A 21,936-nucleotide genomic window follows, 5' to 3' on the forward strand; every position below is an offset into this window, starting at 1 on the left:
TGCATGTTAGCAAACAGTGGGTTCCTTTTCAGGATCAATGGAATGGGGTTATAGGCGAGGACAATGTAAATATAAAGGCTGCAGGTGTAATTCAGGGTCATTCTTCAACCCGGGCAATGCCGGGTATCCCAGCTAGTATTCCAATAACGAGACACTTGTTATTTATTACACAGCCAGCTAATGCATTTTATACTGTAAACACTCAACAGCACCTTGTCTCAAGGCACTCCATTAGAAATTATAGCAAGTAGGTTAAAGTCATTTGATCTGTTTTAAAGAGACAAGCTTTTCCATTCTTCCTAATGAATAAAAGTATAAACTTCTTATTAACCCTTTCAGCTTTGATATTTCCCACCTTTCCTAGAACATGATATGTGCTGGCTAGTGCTGGCCCCCATATGCTAGGATTAGTACTGGCCCCCATATGCTAGGGCTAGTGCTGGCCCCATATGCTAGGGCTAGTGCTGGCCCCATATGCTAGGGCTAGTGCTGGCCCCATATGCTAGGGCTAGTGCTGGCCCCATATGCTAGGGCTAGTGCTGGCCCCCATATGCTAGGGCTAGTGCTGGCCCCATATGCTAGGGCTAGTGCTGGCCCCATATGCTAGGGCTAGTGCTGGCCTCCATATGCTAGGGCTAGTGCTGGCCTCCATATGCTAGGGCTAGTGCTGGCCTCCATATGCTAGGGCTAGTACTGGCCTCCACATGCTAGGGCTAGTGCTGGCCTCCATATGCTAGGACTAGTACTGGCCTCCATATGCTAGGGCTAGTGCTGGCCTCCATATGCTAGGGCTAGTGCTGGCCTCCACATGCTAGGGCTAGTGCTGGCCTCCATATGCTAGGGCTAGTACTGGCCTCCATATGCTAGGGCTAGTGCTGGCCTCCATATGCTAGGGCTGGCCTCCATATGCTAGGGCTAGTGCTGGCCTCCATATGCTAGGGCTAGTGCTGGCCTCCATACTCCAGGGCTAATGCTGGCCCCCATATGCCAGGTCTAATGCTGGCCCCTGTATGCCAGGGCTAGTGCTGGCCCCCATATGCTAGCACCCCCTAGGAAACAAAAGAGCTTCAGTAGCTCCTTAATGACATTGAAGTCACCAGCACTGTTGTTAAATATTACCTGCAGTTAGTTTCTTAAAGGCAAAGTGTAAATTGGTCGTACAACCCTTCTTGCACCACTGGATATTTTTCTCACCCCGATCTCTGTAGCTCAGCTCTGCACACTTGTGTCTTCCTGCACCTTCCTCCTATTTCCTACTGGGTGAGTTTGGGCCACTGTGATTTCACAGAGTTTTCCTGGTGGGTTTTCCTTGCATGCTCCTCTGTCTCTCTGCTGTCTCTCCTCTGTCTCTCAGTTTTGTTAGGATTAGGTGAGCACGGACTCTGCTTCACCATACATGTATGTACTTTTTTGGTGAGTTTGAGCTTGACCTGAGCTTCTGCCAACTGCTTTGCTGATACCATTCACAAATACAGGAAATATTGGCCCTCATTCAGACCCACTCGCGAGCGGCTGTCCGCTCGCAAGTGGGTCGATGGTCTGCACTGCACATGCGCACGACGGAGAGAGCTGCGTCGTGCGCATGCGCGAGATGCGACGAGCGAAGGACTTTCCTTCGCTCGTAGTGTCTCATCAAAGGGGGCGTGCTGTCGATGTTGACTGACAGCACGCCCCCTTTGGTGGGCGTGCCGGGGGCATGCCTGCCAGACGGAGGCGTTCCCAAGGGGAAGCCTACCGTCAGAAGCTGGCCCCACTGACATCACTAGTGATGTCAGTGGGAGTGATTTTGGCTTCTGCTCGCAGTGGCGATGGTCGCGATGGTCAAGACCATCGCGACCATCATCCTGCACGCTCGTATATGCTGTGGGTGGTGACCCACAGCTATACGAGCGTCCAGGAGGACGCTCCATATTTATGGAGGTGGGCCCTGATTCAGAGCAAGTGCTCTGGTCAGAGCGTCCGGCTCTGAATCAGGGCCATTATTCATCTTGTCCAGACATCAGGCTTCTTTCTGGGTTCCACTTCCATCCCACACTCCTATGAGAGCAGTTCTTTTACCAGCACCAGGAAGAAAGCACTGCCAGGAGCATCCTGGGCAGCTCTACAGTGTGCCTGCAGGTGGCGTAGGGGAGCACTGCTCACACACCCCTAGTTACACCCCAGCCTACCTACACACACACTCTGCTGCCAATAAAAGTCCTTGATAGGTGGTCTCCCTTTCAGCTGTCAACAATGGATGCCATTTTGTAACTCAAAGTTTTTGCTTAGATGCTTTGTTGGGACATTGCTCCTGCATGAGAACTTTGGAAGAGATGCGCGTCCACAGATGGTCAGACATGGTGCCCCATAGCTGTTTGCATGAGGTGACTAAAGTTCCATGCTTTTGTGTTTTTGAGCCAGTAAACCCACCTTAGAGAGCTCATAGTCCCGCGAAATAGAGTATGATAGGAGAGGGAGTAGTGCCTACCCTGACAGCACATCCCTGGGTTACACTTTATATTCTCACCCACTGACTGTAGTTGCTCTACTCATTCGAGCATTCCATTTATATGATTATGAAAGTCCTTTCCTATGTCATGTCTTATATAATATAGTTTCCTCAGCAGAACCTACTTACTATTTAAATTGGATCATTCTTGTAGCTTCTGTAATGCATCCCACATGGCTTTTGCAGTAATCTCGCAACCTATGTGTATTTGCTGGTCATCCTAAACTAGTAAGCTTATGGTTGATTGTACCTGTCTTTCTTAACTTATTATTAGTTATTAACCTCTAGTTTGTCTGTAGTAATAAACTTCCACAATTCAACTGTATATAGCAATATCTCAACCTTAAATTTCCACAGCTTCTAATTGTCAATATTCAGTTTAGCCACTGATAGAATAAGAACTAATCTGGCCAACATTTTTTCTTCTTCTTTATTTCCCTTTGAAATGCAGTTTTTAATTACTCACATACAATTAGCAAATTTGAAAGTTTGCTTGTAATTTTTTTATTGTATCAAGATTGGGCCTGTAAACCCTTGTAGTACATGCTTCTTTGTTCAAGCATCAACAAACAGAAAAATTGCATTCCAAACTTTACTGTGCCAGTTCATGTCAGAGATGGTGCTGCAAATTTGGGATCCTTGTCCTAACAGCAGGGGATCGAGAGTCTCCCTACCATTTGGGCCAGTGCGTGATCAGTGAAGTATGAACTGGGGGCCTGATTCACTAACGATCACAACTGCAATTACGCATGCAATTGGCCGATTGTTGTGTTCTGCATCTGCGTATGCATCGCAGTGCACAAACTGGCCACTGCGATCGGGAATGTGATGGCAGTTGCTATGCAGAACCATTGCAGAGTGATTGAAAGGTAGTGCCATTTGTGGGTAGTGATGAGGGGTGGTCAGCGAAACGCAGGCGTTCCAGCGCGTTTGAACGCCATTGCAGAGTTGTGCATAAATTAGCCACTACGTTGCCATACGCAGCCTGAGGACTCATAGTTAGCAATTTCTGAGTAAGGTCAGAGCTTGTACAAGTGTGCGTGAGGCTGCGATGGTACCGATGGTTTCGCAGTCTTGCTAAACATTACGGATGTGTGTAAGGTAAAGCGGGCGTCCTTATGTTGTGTTGCAATGGCATAGCGATCGCAATGGATTAGCATATTATCACAGTGAGACTGCATGTGTAATCGCTACTGCAATCGCAGTTACGATCAGTGGTGAATCAGGCCCTGGGGTCTTTGGAGTGTGTCCGAGCGAGTGTTACCCCCCGCCCCAAATTACATTTCATAATGCACAGATTTGACATACATCCCTTTAATTCTGGACACATGTGAATTACACAGTTTCTGTGGCTGAAAACCAGGTGAAATGGAGATTTGAAGTCAGCCAGCTGCAAAATCTGTTTAATTCATATGTGTCCTGAATTAAAGAAAGCTATAGCAAGCCTAATAATGCATAGAATGGTAACTGGACTTTATCCAACCATTGTATCTGCTTTACATGAGGCTCTATAGTATACACGTTGTGGTTATGCTCTGTGCCAAGAATTTACAGCTAATTATATTTGTGAGTAAAGGTGGGTACACACCTGACAGATATATCTGCAGCTGATGGTCGTTCATACACACTGAACGACCATCACCTGCATGCTGCAGCGGGTCCCAGTGGCCGGAGGGCCGGGTAGGGGGTGTGGCCTAATCGCGGCAGACATGGCAACGCCCCCTTCGAGAAAAAAAACATTTGCTGTGCTGGGGATGGGGGCATTTTGGCATAGGAAGCTGCTCGGGCTGCTGTTTTAGCAGCCTTGGACAGTCTCTCAGTGCAGCCCAGCACACAGCAGCATGTGCTGGGCTGCTGTGGATGGGGAGCTGTGCCGGACCCGGGTAAGTAGTACCCGCTCGCGGCTCCCCCCCCTCTCTCTGCACCCCTGTGTACGGGCGATCAGCTGATCGCCTGTACACACTTGCCGATGGAAAGATATGTCTGCAGACATATCTGTTCATTGGCTGTGCAGCACAGCCAATGCGATATGTCTGTGAACGACGTTGTTCACAGACATATCGTCTGCACACACTGGCCGACGGGGGCACGATATATTGGCCGATCAATTGATCGGCCAATATATTGGCCAGTGTGTACACAGCATAACAAGAGCTTACCACACACTGTGGGATCCGGCAGTGTTCCCGTTATTCTAAATACAATCACGTCGCTGCTAGGAAACACAGCAAACTGTGTACAGTTGTGCGTTTTGTGCCTTGTGACTTCCTGGGCAGGTCAGCGTGGGGCTTATCAGCTGTACGGGCTATTTCACACACAACGTTTTTTGTCCGTCTGGCAAAAAAACCAGATGGATTTTTACCGTTGTTTAACTTCAGTGGATGTTAAAATTATATTAGGGCTTCCACACTGCACGAACACGGCACGGTCGCCGTGTTACAGCCGTGATAACCACTGACTAGGACGGCTGCCGTCCATAGTTTCAGTGTTAAAGAAAAAAAGAGACTTTTTACACACGGCAAAAACATCACACACGGCACAAAACCGTTGTGTGTGAATGGGACTGATCCACAGGAAAAAAAACGACAGTTTTTTTTCTGTCTGGGTAAAAACATTGTGTGTGAAATAGCCCTAATAGGTAAATAGGGGCTTCTCCTAGCAACTCTGGGCCTGATTCAGACCCGCTCGCAAGCGGGTCGATGGCCGGGCAGTGCGCACGCGCCTCGTGCGCAAGCCCCGGAGCGAGCAAGAAATCACTCGCTCCGGGCTCGCAACAAAACGGGGAGGCTGTCGATGTTGATCGACAGCTCGCCCCATTTTGTAGGCGGGGAGGGGGGGTGGCTGGCCAAACGGAGGCGTTACCGAATTGAACGCCTGCTGTTTGAAGGCGGCCCTACTGACATCACACGTGATGTCAGTAGTGAGCTTCCTGCTCTATTAGAGCAGGAAGCTCACTGGGGCTTGCGGCAACGAGACCCTACTTAAAGGGTCTTGTTGCAAGCCCGATGATCGTGACCATCACCTGGCCGCTCACAAAAGCTGTGGATGGTCACCAACAGCTTAGCGAGCAGCCAGGAGGCCGTGTTTTTTTTTTAAAAAGCGGCCGCCCTGATTCAGACCGAGCGTTCGCATTTTGCGAGCGGCTCTGAATCAGGGCCTCTGTTGGTGAGGGTGCTAATGTAATGTGACCCTCAGGAGGATGACACCTATGTATGTATGTTTTTCAAGAATTATTACTCCAGAAAAGCAGCCTGTTAGACTGGTTTGGGGAGGCATTGTATGAAACATTTGGAGCAGATAGCAATGCAGCAGTGTTTGTATGTCTGCATTCCTCTTGTGCTGTAGCATGTCACATTTCTGCTATGAGTTGGGAGATCTTACTGTTTTTTAAAGTCTCTGGGATATATTTACTAAGGTGCGGGTTTTTAGAAGTGGTTTTGTTGCCCATAGCAACCAATCAGATTCTACTTAACATTTACCTAGCACCTTCTAGAAGGTAATAGCTAGAATCTGATTGGTTGCTATGGGCAACAAAACCACTTCTAAAAACCCGCACCTTAGTAAATATACCCCTTTGTATATGTTTCTTTTGCTCATTCCTTTTATTATTATCTTTTATTTATATGGCACCACGAGGTTTCCGCAGCACTGGGACATATTAAGAGAGGAGGGGGGCCGGTGCAGTTTCCGCGCCGGACCCCTCCTCTCTAGCCGGCGACGCAGGAAAAATCGCTGGGAAAATGGCCACCATACAATTTTCCCGGTGATTTGTGCAGCGCCAACGTGGGACTCTGGAGAGGTATTAAACATGGGTGCAGGGTGCACACGAGGAAAGAGGGTCCAACTCGTGTGAGCTTAAGCTGGGCATCCACTATACAAGTATCTGTCAGATATCTGTCCAGGAATGAAAACCTGGTAATGTATGGGAGCAAATGACAGTCGATCATTTGCTCACAAACATTGGAAAACAGACAAAAATGGTTGTTCAGACAAATTGGTTAAACTTAAAAGTTAAAACACACAAATGTAACCAATTTGAATAATTTTTTTTTGTAAGAGACCACTTAAATATCATACTGGGGCAAAGTGACTGTTTTTGCGGGAAGCCACAAAAGCCAAATATACTACCTTATACAAATGCAAGTTTCCATATTATTATCCTTTATTTATATGGCGCCACAAGGGTTCTGCAGCGCCTTACAAAGTGCATAAACAAATGAGCAAACTCATAAAACAGCGACTTACAGTACAAGACAATACAGAATAAGAACATGGTTTATAAACTTTGCTACAGCGATAATAACACTCAAAAAAGCAGCAGGGCGTCAGCTACCAAGTGTTAAGTGCCCTTGTGGAGAGTTTTGAGTAAATGATCGTATGAGTGAGGGAAGGAAAAGCACATAAGGGAAGAGGGCCCTGCTCGTGAGAGCTTACATTCTATAGGGCTAATATGAGGATCTATATGGCTTCAAGCTGATCTGCCCACTGTTTTTTACTGACTCGTAATCCACTGGAAACTACAGGTCATTTATCCTATTTTCACCATAAAATGCCTTGTTGAGTCAACCTCTTGCCATATTTGCATACATTGCCGCTGGCATTTGACCGCATACCAGGAACAAAGTCTATAGCTAAGCTGGGATATAGTATAACTGAACGGTATGACCAGCACAACATATATGACATGTGGGAGTGGTGTCATATTTTTTTTCATCTGCCTGAATCCTTATTCTGCCATAGAATGTAACGTGCAGTAGCTGCTGGTATGATATTACTCCATTCAGCCTCCTCTGAAGCTCTGCTTGCTTTCAGGTGGACTATCATGGAGTTTGGCTGCAGATACATTTATGTAGATCAGTCCAGTGATAGCGCTGAACTAAGCAGCCATCTGAAGCCGGTGAAGGCCATTGAGTCCCAGATTGGTAAGTAGTGAATACACAGAATGTACATTAATACTACTCACTGACTTGTTTTGTGAAGTATGTACTGTATGTGCCCCTTGATGGCTTGTGGTCATTAGTAGTGACTATTCCCAGGGCCGTAACTAGGGTAGTGCGCCCTGTGCCATGGCACAGGGCACCGCAGGGCCGGGGGCACTATTTGGGCCTGTCAATGTTCTGTTTATCATCATTCTCACTTGTAGCCAGTGTCGGACTGGAGCATGAAGGGCCCACCGGAGGAATGCAATGGTAGGGGCCCAATGCATTAGGGTGTGGTCAGTTATCACAGGGATGAGGCCAGCCCCCACAGAGCTTGGACAGAAATTAGAGACCATGTAACTGACCCTCAAAAAGAGTAACAATGTATAATTCAAGTGCACAGCCTGGAACCTGACATTAGAGCAAGTGGTGGGGCCCTCAGGCAGTGGGGCCCACCGCAATTTTCCCCTGTACCCCTGTGGGCTAGTCCAATCCTGCTTGTAGCTTCCTCTTCTTTTACCCCAACCATGTCCTGGCCTCCCCTATCTCTTCCCTGGCTCTTCCCCATGAGGCCATGGCCCTTTTTTTGAGTGTTTCGTCTTATGTCCCTATTTGAAAAATAGAGGTGGGGGCACCAATGCTCTTCCTGGCACAGGGCACCAAAAAGTCTAGTTATGGCTCTGACTATTCCTGCTCATGTCTATATGCATAGGACCTACCCGTATATAAAAATGTCACACGGGGTACAGGTGCTTTTATTCAAGTGAGCCCATGCTCTGACAATAGGGAACAATTATAACTTATCCTACTTGGCAGTCAGTGCACATTGATCCTGTTGTTGCTGTAACACAAGAAGAGAATGTGCACTGATGAAATCAGCAAACACATGAAGTGTTTACAGCAGAGAGGAATATGATTGTCTTATCCCTAGTGACCGTGAGTCCTGGCCATGCCTGACACGTGACCAGACTAGCTGATCTCTGGTCTTACTCTATAGTTAGGTCCGGAAGATAGTAGGCCTATGGGCCTGTATCAGAGCTGGGCGCTATTGCTACCGTAGTTGCAAATTTGTACGCAGCGGATAATATGCACATGTCACAGCCGGGATTTGTATTGAGACGCACCCACAGGCGACTTCGCAAATCCAGGCAACTGCGTACAGAGGCGCAGCATCGGTGCAGATCAGTCGATTATCGGACTTACTTATAGTCGCGCAGAATGGGCCCGTGAACTCAAACGCCAGAGCCGTATTTACTGCTTATGGTATTATCGATTATCGCTCAAAATAGCGTCCAACTCTGACTGTGGGTGTTTGAGCAGCCCAATATTTGCGCTGCCACTAATTGCTAAACGTGTCTATTTTTTAGTCATGTGTGGGATGGGGTAGCGTGATCACCCCAAGTCATTTAAAGAGCTAGGTAAGGTCATACTCGCCGACATTCTGGCTGCCTCCCTCCAGGGGGGGGCAGGCAGGTCGGCACAGCGGGGGGGTCGTGGCAGGGTAGTGGGGACTTGAGAGAGTATCTTCAGATCCCACCACGGCAGCTGGACAGTGCACATGTGCAGTAGCTTCTCCAGGGCATCTAGGAAGTGAAGACTTCACAATGTACAATGGGGAAAGTGTCCCGGCAAACTGGTATGATAAATAGCTCTGATGTGCTCTGAGCTGTGAGTTCAGTTGTTACTTATTGATTGTACAACCCAATAAAATAAATAATAAATCTGTAGAGAAGCTGTAGTGCAGAACTGGCCGACCAAGTCCCAGAATGCTTTACCAGCTGATCTTTGGGAGGGCATGCTGGGGCTTGTAGTTTCACAACAGCTGGAGAGCCACGGGTTGGCCAGGCCTGATGTACAGCGTCCTTGACAATGAAATTGCTCTGTTTATTTGCCAGACATGGACGGGACAGAACTTTCTGGATGTAATTCTGGGCAGACAAAATAGTTTTATGCACAAATGAGATTTAATTTAGCGGGCACGTTTGTGATGAACTTAAAGGGTGGAGACCAGGTACTTCTGGAGGCCTACCGGAGATAAAGGAGCACAAAATGGGCAGATAATTTATACCTCCTCAGAGCTGGCAGTAAGTGGCACTCGGGTCATACATTTTATGGTGCACTGTTGGCGAAGTCTAGGTGCGAAGGGAGCACTGTAAGGGCCAGATTCGGAGTCTGGCGCAAATCCGAAAATCCAATTGCGGACGCGTCTCACGGATGTATGCGAACCACGCATGGACCTCAGTGAGCAGTCGCCAACTGCGCATGCTGTTGGAGTTGGAGAGCGCTACTGCGCTTACTCCGTACTTAGGTTCCTGCAGCTCTGCTTCAAATCCCTAACCAAGATGTCCGCCGACCCCATTACTGCGCATGCACTGCGCCATGGTGTCACTGAGTTAGAGCACCACAGTGGAAGACTCCAGAGAGACCTGCAACTACCACCATTTCACACCGCCAGAGAGCTGCTACCAACGTTAGAGAGCCTGGTACCGCTTGCGTCCTGTACCGCTACCCATGTTCAAATGGAAATGTGCGCTATGGGTGATTCAGAGTTGTACGCAAACCTGATGGTTTGCTACAACTACAATGGTGGGTGGACTGTGCATGAGTATGACCCGTTCTGCGCATATACAGAACGAGTCCTGCGAGACTGCACGCAATGTACCCAAACCTCAGCATAATTGACATGCTAAGGCCTTTTCGGGGGCGGGGACAGGGCAGCGCCTCCTCCGTTTCCAGAAAAAGGGGGCATGTCTTCCCTGTTTTCTGGGTGTGCTGAGGCCAGTATCTGTGTCTTCAGATGCCAAGGCCAGTATCTGGCCTTTGCTAGCAGACAGGAAGCTTAGGCTTACTCAGAAGGTCGATGCTGGCATCGGATCTGAGATGCAGGCAGGAGGCATCTTTTCTAAAGACCCAGCTGATGTGCATAAGCGTACAACCCTGTGTGGGTCAGCAGAGCACAGGCTACTGTATATACACGTCTTGCCAATATTTTTTTCTGCTTAGAAATGACCTGTCAGCAAACTGTTACATGGATTCTCTCCCTTTGTGATGACCGGGTACAGCAAGCCCATTGCTGATAGGTCAGATTAAGTGGGGTACTATTTTCATGCTTTATATTTGGTTAGTTTGTTATGGGAATAAATGTATTTGCACTTTTTCAATGTGACTCCAGGTGCTGTTGAGAATGACCCAGCTTTCTATGACCATGTCAGCTCTGAAGAGGGACCCAAAACAGAAGCCCGAGTTCATGGTGAGTTAGAGACTAAGATGAAAACATTGCTGTTTGTCTATATTTTTCTGGGGGGAAGGGGTGTTTAGCAGTCTAGAGACAAAAAGTGCTTCCTGGAACTTTAAGGGGAGGGGATGTACCATGCATGGTGTGTGTCGTATTTACATACTGTATATATCATTTTAGCATACCTCCCAACATGACCCTCTCCAGGAGGGACACGATGCTCTGGTCCTGGACTTCCCTGGTAATGTATGATTGGTGGAGGCTCCAGAGGCGGGGCTGCAGTACAGTCCAAAATTCAAATAGGGGAGTCACACCAACTGCCAGTGAGTCCCAGCCAGTGATGTTTGGCAGTGTGTGAAATGACAGTTGGTGTGACTCCCCTATTTGAATTTTGAACTGCGCTGCAGCCCCACCTCTTACCAGGGAAGTCCAGGACCGGAGCATTGTGTCCCTCCTGGAGAGGGTCATGTTGGGAGGTATGATCTAGTAATTAGACTAATACTTCTTTCAGAGCTGCCTCAGAAGTCAGTGGCTAACAGACTGTCTCCAGGTCCTCCTAATCTATACCACGTACAGTCAGTAGCCTCCACCAACTTGGACCAGAGCATACCACCTCCCATTCCAGATCGCAAGAAGAAGCCCTTACTATGTGGTCGACCTGGAGTTGGTATGAAGCTTTCCTTATATATACATAGTTACATACACTTCAGTTTTGAAATTGTGAACAATTTAATAATCCTCTTTATATACATAGCTGTTTTGCGTGTAGTAGTGAGTAGTGTTACTGTTATCAAAGCACCTGGGGGTAAATTTGCTAAGGGTTGATTTTCAGTTCCTTTCTATTTTGTGGTGATTTTGAGGTGACCTGAGGTCACGCATGTGCAAAGCCGCCGGGGAGTCAGTGAGGAGGCGGCGGTGGGATGCTGTGATCCCTCTTCACTTCCCCGGAACTCCTTCCCATTGGAAAGAGCGGGGTTACGAGAACAAGCGGACACCTGATGATGAATGGCCTGGTAGCTTAAATATGCCGAAATGAGCGTTTCCACGTGGTTAACGTTTCAGCCCGAGAACTGGATGGTGACAGTGCGATCACTCTGACTTGTGGGAATGTCATGGGAGTGTGGCATACAGGGAAGGGAAGCCTGTCTTTGGCAGATCTATTGCACCTAGCGTGGGTCTGGTGCACATGTGGATACTAATGATGACGGGGCATATTAACGGCTGAGGGGGCCTGTGTGCAGTGGGCCCCCTCCTCAGAGCAGCGAGTCTAACCCCCCAGCCACCCAAGCTTGGCATCTTACTTCCTCCGCAGAGCCATTTTTCTAGTGATGTTCTGGAAGCTGGTACATGTGCACAAGAGAACAAGCACAGTGCCAGAAACTTTGCTTTTACTGCACAGCGCCACGACCTGAAGACGTCACTGGGAAGATGGAGCAGCAGAGGACGGACCTACCTGCCAGCACAAGATAGGTATACTATGGGTGCAGGGTGTGCGGTGCAGGGTTCTTCCCTGGACTCAGGGGCTCATGTGCTGGGGGGGGGCACTGGGTGCTCATATCTATGGTGCGCGTATAGTGAAGGCATTACCGTTCAACTTCCCTTCATCTGTTACCGTATTATGATAATACCCCTATTGTTGCATAACTAGCTTACTAACTCTGTTGTCCTTTCAGTGCTCCCTCAGGGACTGATACATAGCAGGATATTTCCAGAATCCAAAGCACATCAGGATTTGTCGCTAGCATGTTCAACTAACTTAGAGCAGCAGCAGATGCGACCTCCCATTCCAGACCGCAAGAAGAAACCTTCAGTGCTCCGACAGTCTAGTACGGTGATTCTATTCTAGGTTCTGCTTGCCGCTGGTATTCCTACAGTCCCTCGCTTACCCCTGATATTCCTACAGTCCCCTGCTTACCCCCGATCTTCCTACAGTCTCCTTCTTACCCCTGATGTTCCTACAGGCTCCTGCTTACCACTGATATTCCATCTAGTGTTCTCCTCACCACTGATATTCCATCTAGTGTTCCCCTCACCACTGATATTCCATCTAGTGTTCTCCTCACCACTGATATTCCATCTAGTGTTCTCCTCACCACTGATATTCCATCTGGTGTTCCCCTCACCACTGATATTCCATCTGGTGTTCCCCTCACCACTGATATTCCATCTAGTGTTCTCCTCACCACTGATATTCCATCTGGTGTTCTCCTCACCACTGATATTCCATCTGGTGTTCCCCTCACCACTGATATTCCATCTAGTGTTCCCCTCACCACTGATATTCCATCTAGTGTTCTCCTCACCACTGATATTCCATCTGGTGTTCCCCTCACCACTGATATTCCATCTAGTGTTCCCCTCACCACTGATATTCCATCTAGTGTTCACCTCACCACTGATATTCCATCTGGTGTTCCCCTCACCACTGATATTCCATCTAGTGTTCCCCTCACCACTGATATTCCATCTAGTGTTCTCCTCACCACTTATATTCCATCTGGTGTTCCACTCACCACTGAAATTCCATCTAGTGCTCTCCTCATCACTGATATTCCATCTGGTGTTCCCCTCACCACTTATATTCCATCTGGTGTTCCCCTCACCACTGATATTCCATCTAATGTTCTCCTGACCACTGATATTCCATTGAATTTTCCACTCACCACTGATATTCCATCTAGTGTTCCCTTCACCACTGATATTCCAGCTAGTGTTCTCCTCACTACTGATGTTCCATCTAGTGTTCTACTCACCACTGATATTCCATCTAGTGTTCCCCCCACCACTGATATTCCATCTAGTGTTCCCCTCACCAGTGATATTCCATCTGGTGTTCCCCTCACCACTGATATTCCATATAGTGTTCTCCTCACCACTGATATTCTATCTAGTGTTTTCCTCACCACTGATATTCCATCTGGTGTTCCCCCCACCACTAATATGCCATCTAGTGTTCCCCTCACCACTGTTATTCCATCTAGTGTTCCCCTCACCACTGATATTCCATCTAGTGTTCTCTTCACCACTGATATTCCATCTGGTGTTCCCCTTACCACTTATATTCCATCTGGTGTTCCCCTCACCAATGATATTCCATCTAATCAATGTGCCTTGAAGAAGACCCTTTGCGGGTCGAAAAGCGTTGGCACCAGAACCATTATCCCATTTAAACCCACAAGCGAGGACTGGAGAGAAACAGTATATTCACAGTGTCAATTGACACGAACCGCCAGGACTCGTTACAAGGGAAACCAGACCAGAGAAGAGGACCTCAGAGATCATCGAGCCAGCAGGGGTAAGAGCGGAGTCCTGTCGAGGCAGGAGGAGGTGAGTTCCCCAGCGGGTCTGGAGAGCGGGGACTGTTCACAGTAGAGCCGTCTCCGATTCTCCGTCTCTGCTACACCACACAGTCCCGCCCGACGAGACACGCCGGTGGTCGCGGGGTCTACGCGGTGCTCTCCGGCGAAGTCCACGGGCCAGACTCGGTGCAGTGTCTCACGCCTCCCACTGACATCCAGGTTTTCACCCGTACTGCTTACCCCAGAAAATCACCCCGGGCATCTATACTCTACATACACGCCGCTGTTCACTGACTTTACTGTGCGGGACGCCGCACCAACTAATTCCCCCTTCACTCATTAACTCTTTCCAGCTCAGTTATCTCCAGATTCCTACAGTGTGTTATTTTGATATATCTATATCCCACTCTCTCATAGTGGGAGACTGATTCTCTTACAGAGAGGCACGCACCTCGAGACTTGCCCCACACAGCTGTACACTGCATATCACCTGCATGTGTACATTCCGGTGATTCATGTACCTATTACCACAATAATTTGCTTAATATTGTTTTCTCATGTTTATATATGCTTTTCTTTCAGTAAATATATATTTTTAGTTAATTGGGTTATTTTTGGATGCAGTACATTCATTCCCATATACTCATACATCTGTAAGGGGTATAGAGCACAATTCCTCAAATTTGATTGTCTGTATGTTAGAAAGGACTAGACACCCTTTTTTCTAGTGCAGCCATACCTATTATTTTTGCATTAGTCTAGTGCGCAATAGATCTCCATTTACATTATATTCCATCTAATGTTCTCCTCACCACTGATATTTCATCTGGTGTTCCCCTCACCACTGATGTTTCATCTGCTGTTCCCCTCACCACTGATATTCCATCTAGTGTACCTCTCACCACTGATATTCCATCTAGTGTTTCCCTCACCACTGATATTCCATCTAGTGTTCTCTTCACCACTGATATTCCATCTGGTGTCCCCTCACCACTGATATTCCATCTAGTGTTCCCCTCACCACTGATATTCCATCTAGTGTTCTCCTGCCCACTTATATTCCATCTGGTGTTCCCCTCACCACTGATATTCCATCTAGTGTTCTCTTCACCACTGATATTCCATCTGGTGTTCCCCTCACCACTTGTATTCCATCTAGTGTTCCCCTCACCACTGATATTCCATCTAGTGTTCTCTTCACCACTGATATTCCATCTAGTGTTCTCCTTGCCACTTATATTCCATCTGGTGTTCCCCTCACCACTGATATTCCATCTAGTGTTCTCTTCACCACTGATATTCCATCTGGTGTTCCCCTTACCACTTATATTTCATCTGGTGTTCCCCTCACCAATGATATTCCATCTAATGTTCTCCTCACCACTGATATTTCATCTGGTGTTCCCCTCACCACTGATGTTTCATCTGCTGTTCCCCTCACCACTGATGTTCCATCTAGTGTACCTCTCACCACTGATATTCCATCTAGTGTTTCCCTCACCACTGATATTCCATCTAGCGTTCTCTTCACCACTGATATTCCATCTGGTGTTCCCCTCACCACTTATATTCCTTCTATTGTACCTCTCACCACTGATGTTCCATATAGTGTTCCCCTCAACACTGATATTCCTTCTAATGTCCCCCTCTCCACTGATATTCCTGCTTGTGATACACTCAGCACTTATATCCTCATCATTGATATTCCATCTTGTGATCTATTCACCACTGATATTGCACTTAATGTTCCGCTCACCATATATATACATTCTAGTGTTCCTTTCCCCACTAATATTCTGTTCTGTGATCCACTCACCACCGATATTCCTTATAGTGTTCCTGCTCCACTGATATTCCTGCTGGTGTTCCCCTCACCACTGATATTCCGTCTAGTGTTTCCCTCACCACTGATATTCCTTCTAGTGTTCCACTCACCACTGATATTCCATCTAGTGTTCTCCTCACCACTGATATTCCTTCCAGTGAGTGTTCCACTCCACACTCATATTCTGTTTTGTGATCCACTCACCACTGATATTCCATCACGTGATCCACTCTCCAACGATATTCCTTCTAGTGTTCTCCTCACCACTGATATTCCTTCTAGTGTTCCCCTCACCACTGATATTCCTTCTAGTGTTCCCCTCACCACTGATATTCCATCTAGTGTTCCCCTCACCACTGACATTTGCCTAATGTTCTGCACACTATTAAAACTAAATACCATCTAGTATTCCCCTCACCACTGATATTCCTACTAGTGTTCCACTCACCACTGATATTCCATCTAGTGTTCTCCTCACCACTGCTATTCCTTCCAGTGTTCCACTCCACACTGATATTCTGTTTTGTGATCCACTCACCACCGATATTCCATCACGTGATCCACTCACCAACGATATTCCTTCTAGTGTTCCCCTCACCACTGATATTCTATCTAGTGTTCCCCTCACCACTGATATTCTTTCTAGTGTTCCCCTCACCACTGATATTCCTTCTATTTTTCCCCTCACCACTAATATTCCATCTTGTGCTCTCCTCACCACTGATATTCCATCTAGTGTTCCCCTCACCACTGATATTCCATCTAGTGTTCCCCTCACCACTGATATTCCAGCTAGTGTTCCCCTCACCACTGATATTCCATCTAGTGTTCCCCTCACCACTGATATTCCATCTAGTGTTCCCCTCACCACTGATATTCCTTCTAGTGTTCCCCTCACCACTGATATTCCATCTAGTGTTCCCCTCACCACTGACATTTGCCTAGTGTTCTGCTCACTATTAAAACTAAATACCGCTAGTGTTCTATGCATATATTACTATAATGTTTTCGTTGCCACTTATATTTAATCTTCTGCTCAACTCGCAACTGATAGTCCATCTGGTAGTCCACTCACCACTGATATTCCTTCTAGTGTTCACTTCACCACAGATATTCCTCAGTGTTCCCCTCACCACTAATATTCCATCTAGTGTTCCCCTCACCACTGATATTCCATCTAGTGTTCTCCTCACCACTGATATTCCTTCTAGTGTTCCCCTCACCACTGATATTCCTCCAGTGTTCCCCTCACCACTGATATTCCTTCTAGTGTTCCCCTCGCCACTGATATTCCTTCTAGTGTTCTCCTCACCACTGATATTGCTTCTAGTGTTCCCCTTGCCACTGATATTCCTTCTAGTGTTCCCCTCACCACTGATATTCCTCCAGTGTTCCCCTCACCACTGATATTCCTCCAGTGTTCCCCTCACCACTGATATTCCATCTAGTGTTCCCCTCACCACTGATATTCCATCTAGTGTTCCCCTCACCACTGATATTCCTTCTAGTGTTCCCCTCTCCACTGATATTCCTTCTAGTGTTCCCCTCACCACTGATATTCCTTCTAGTGTTCCCCTCACCACTGAAATTCCATCTAGTGTTCTCCTCACCACTGATGTTCCATCTTGTGTTCTCCTCACCACTGACATTTTCCTAGTGTTCTGCTCACTATTAAAACTAAATACCTGTAGTGTTCTGTGCATATATTACTATAATGTTTTCCTTGCCACTTATATTTAATCTTCTGCTCAACTCTCAACTGATAGTCCATCTGGTACTCCACTCACCACTGATATTCCTTCTAGTGTTCACTTCACCACAGATATTCCTCAGTGTTCCCCTCACCACTAATATTCCATCTAGTGTTCCCCTCACCACTGATATTCCTTCTAGTGTTCCCCTCACCACTGATATTCCTCCAGTGTTCCCCTCACCACTGATATTCCTTCTAGTGTTCCCCTCACCACTGATATTCCTTCTAGTGTTCTCCTCACCACTGATATTCTTTCTAGTGTTCCCCTCACCACTGATATTCCTTCTAGTGTTCCCCTCACCACTGATATTCCTTCTAGTGTTTCCCTCACCACTGATATTCCTTCTAGTGTTCCCCTCACCACTGATATTCCTTCTAGTGTTCCCCTCACCACTGATATTCCATCTAGTGTTCCCCTCACCACTGCTATTCCTTCTAGTATTCCCCTCACCACTGATATTCCTTCTAGTGTTCCCCTCACCACTGATATTCCTTCTAGTGTTCCCCTCACCACTGATATTCCATCTAGTGTTCCCTTCACCACTGATATTCCTTCTAGTGTTCCCCTCACCACTGATATTCCTTCTAGTGTTCCCCTCACCACTGATGTTCCTTCTAGTGTTCCCCTCACCACTGATATTCCTTCTAGTGTTCCCCTCACCACTGATATTCCATCTAGTGTTCTCCTCACCACTGATGTTCCATCTTGTGTTCTCCTCACCACTGACATTTTCCTAGTGTTCTGCTCACTATTAAAACTAAATACCGGTAGTGTTCTGTGCATGTATTACTATAATGTTTTCCTTGCCACTTATATTTAATCTTCTGCTCAACTCGCAACTGATAGTCCATCTGGTAGTCCACTCACCACTGATATTCCTTCTAGTGTTCCCCTCACCACTGATATTCCTCCAGTGTTCCCCACACCACTGATATTCCTTCTAGTGTTCCCCTCACCACTGATATTCCATCTAGTGTTCTCTTCACCACTGATATTCCATCTGGTGTTCCCCTTACCACTTATATTTCATCTGTTGTTCCCCTCACCAATGATATTCCATCTAATGTTCTCCTCAACACTGATATTTCATCTGGTGTTCCCCTCACCACTGATGTTCCATCTAGTGTACCTCTCACCACTGATATTCCATCTAGTGTTTCCCTCACCACTGATATTCCATCTAGTGTTCTCTTCACCACTGATATTCCATCTGATGGTCCCCTTACCACTTATATTTCATCTGGTGTTCCCCTCACCAATGATATTCCATCTAATGTTCTCCTCAACACTGATATTTCATCTGCTGTTCCCCTCACCACTGATATTCCATCTAGTGTACCTCTCACCACTGATATTCCATCTAGTGTTTCCCTCACCACTGATATTCCATCTAGCGTTCTCTTCACCACTGATATTCCATCTGGTGTTCCCCTCACCACTTATATTCCTTCTATTGTACCTCTCACCACTGATGTTCCATATAGTGTTCCCCTCACCACGGATATTCCATATAGTGTTCGACTCACCATTGATGTTACATCTGTGGTTTCCCTTACCACTGATATTCCATCTAACCCCTTTCTTTCTTTCCTTTTTTTCACATTAGCATATACATTGTGTGTAATTTTGAGAAAATACTGTGTACTTTATTTGACTTACTATTCTAAGTAATGTTATACTTGAATACAGATGTTCCCAAGCCTGACACACTTATTGGCACTATGCAATCTATTGTAATATACTTACTACTTCACCATTGTTATCCAAATTAAGGTTCAGCTCATCATATTTCTTCAAATGTACTCTTGTTAAATTAGAAAATCCATACTTTTAATCTGTTAATTATTTTTCTTGCTTAGTATATACAAGATGTTCAATTTGGGAAAAATAATCATACTTAAATATAACGTTCTACTTGAATACAGGTTCAACTAGAACTAACAAACTTATATATGACTACGTCACCTCTGAAGATATTTCTGCACCAAATTTAAAACCTTTCAGTAAGTAGAAGAACATTCTAGTCATGTACAGGTGGCAGCAGTTCCAATGGTCTCAACTTTATTCTTACTTCTCCCGCCAATGTTCTACTTGACACTGTTACTTTGCTCTACTCACTGCTGATTCATCTAGTGTTCTGCTCACCACTGATTTTCTATTTAGCGTTTAACTTACCATCTGGTGTTACGCTTACCACTGATATTCCATATGTCATTCATGGTATTTCATCTAATGGTTCACTCCGTACTGATATACTGTATGCTTGTGTACTACTCCCCACTAATATTTCATCTAGTAGTCTTCTCACTACTGTTAGTACTATAGTGTTCCACTCACCACTGATATTCCTTCTAATGTCCCCGTCTCCACTGATATTCCCGCTTGTGATACACTCAGCACTTATATCCTCATCATTGATATTCCATCTTGTGATCTATTCACCTCTGATATTGCACTTAATGTTCCGCTCACCATATATATATACATTCTAGTGTTCCTTTCCCCACTAATATTCTGTTCTGTGATCCACTCACCACCGATATTCCTTATAGTGTTCCTGCTCCACTGATATTCCTGCTGGTGTTCCCCTCACCACTGATATTCCGTCTAGTGTTTCCCTCACCACTGATATTCCTTCTAGTGTTCCACTCACCACTGATATTCCATCTAGTGTTCTCCTCACCACTGATATTCCTTCCAGTGAGTGTTCCACTCCACACTCATATTCTGTTTTGTGATCCACTCACCACTGATATTCCATCACGTGATCCACTCTCCAACGATATTCCTTCTAGTGTTCTCCTCACCACTGATATTCCTTCTAGTGTTCCCCTCACCACTGATATTCCATCTAGTGTTCCCCTCACCACTGACATTTGCCTAGTGTTCTGCAGACTATTAAAACTAAATACCATCTAGTATTCCCCTCACCACTGATATTCCTACTAGTGTTCCACTCACCACTGATATTCCATCTAGTGTTCTCCTCACCACTGCTATTCCTTCCAGTGTTCCACTCCACACTGATATTCTGTTTTGTGATCCACTCACCACCGATATTCCATCACGTGATCCACTCACCAACGATATTCCTTCTAGTGTTCCCCTCACCACTGACATTCTATCTAGTGTTCCCCTCACCACTGATATTCTTTCTAGTGTTCCCCTCACCACTGATATTCCTTCTATTTTTCCCCTCACCACTAATATTCCATCTTGTGCTCTCCTCACCACTGATATTCCATCTAGTGTTCCCCTCACCACTGATATTCCATCTAGTGTTCCCCTCACCACTGATACTCCAGCTAGTGTTCCCCTCACCACTGATATTCCATCTAGTGTTCCCCTCACCACTGATATTCCATCTAGTGTTCCCCTCACCACTGATATTCCTTCTAGTGTTCCCCTCACCACTGATATTCCATCTAGTGTTCCCCTCACCACTGACATTTGCCTAGTGTTCTGCTCACTATTAAAACTAAATACCGCTAGTATTCTATGCATATATTACTATAATGTTTTCGTTGCCACTTATATTTAATCTTCTGCTCAACTCGCAACTGATAGTCCATCTGGTAGTCCACTCACCACTGATATTCCTTCTAGTGTTCACTTCACCACTGATATTCCTCAGTGTTCCCCTCACCACTGATATTCCTCCAGTGTTCCCCTCACCACTGATATTCCTTCTAGTATTCCCCTCACCACTGATGTTCCTCCAGTGTTCCCCTCACCACTGATATTCCTTTGGTATTTCATTCTGCACTATTATTTTTAAATGACAAAATCTATAGTCTAAGCTTTTTCTTGTTAGCATAGACAAGATGTTGAATTTTGGGACAGTACATGTCACTTATGTAAACCTTTCTACTTACATAGGTGCTACTGCCACACCGGTATATAACGATGGTACTTATGAAGAATTACCCCAATTCAATTTAGAACCTTGTGGTAAGTACAAGACTACAGATGCCCGCATCAGGTCTAAAACTTAAAATACTTTATTGTCTATTTTTTTTACTTCTTTTTGTGGTCTATTTGTCCCTGATATTCCTCTCTACTTACCAATTTTATTTAATCTAATTCAATACTTTATCCCCCAACCCTCCACCATGTATCATTCCCAGTTCATCATCCAACTGTTCTTCCCTTCCCTTTAGTATGTGAGATCTTAATGGCAGGGCCCTCCTCCCTCTTTTTCTTCCTTAACACACTACAAACATGTCCTCTTGCATTTTTTCCACTTGTGCGGCAAATCGTGCCACGCATGGCGCAAATCGGGCACCCGCAAAAGTGTATGTACGCTGTGTTCACTCCACACTGATATTCTGTTTTGTGATCCACTCACCACCGATATTCCATCACGTTATCCACTCTCCAACGATATTCCTTCTTGTGTTCCCCTCACTACTGACA

At 46.1% G+C, this 21,936-nt stretch overlaps 1 protein-coding gene across 4 annotated transcripts in view; it reads left to right on the forward strand.

Moving 5' to 3' along the window:
• Nucleotides 1-21,936, forward strand: part of LOC148478169 (circularly permutated Ras protein 1-like) — a 152,439-nt gene that overhangs the window by 28,139 nt on the left and 102,364 nt on the right. For 3 of the 4 annotated variants that reach the window (XM_088455841.1, XM_088455840.1, XM_088455843.1), the window contains 6 exons: nt 7,301-7,410; nt 10,580-10,657; nt 11,154-11,309; nt 12,316-12,468; nt 19,446-19,523; nt 21,400-21,471. In XM_088455841.1, coding sequence (XP_088311967.1) covers nt 7,311-7,410; nt 10,580-10,657; nt 11,154-11,309; nt 12,316-12,468; nt 19,446-19,523; nt 21,400-21,471 — 637 coding nt within the window. In that variant the 5' untranslated portion in view covers nt 7,301-7,310. The remainder of the gene's footprint in view (nt 1-7,300; nt 7,411-10,579; nt 10,658-11,153; nt 11,310-12,315; nt 12,469-19,445; nt 19,524-21,399; nt 21,472-21,936) is intronic. The other variant, XM_088455842.1, reaches the window with a different exon arrangement.

This window comes from Taudactylus pleione, unplaced genomic scaffold (assembly GCF_031769625.1).
Source record: "Taudactylus pleione unplaced genomic scaffold, aTauple2 ptg000672l, whole genome shotgun sequence".
Classification (NCBI taxonomy): Eukaryota; Metazoa; Chordata; class Amphibia; order Anura; family Myobatrachidae; genus Taudactylus; species Taudactylus pleione.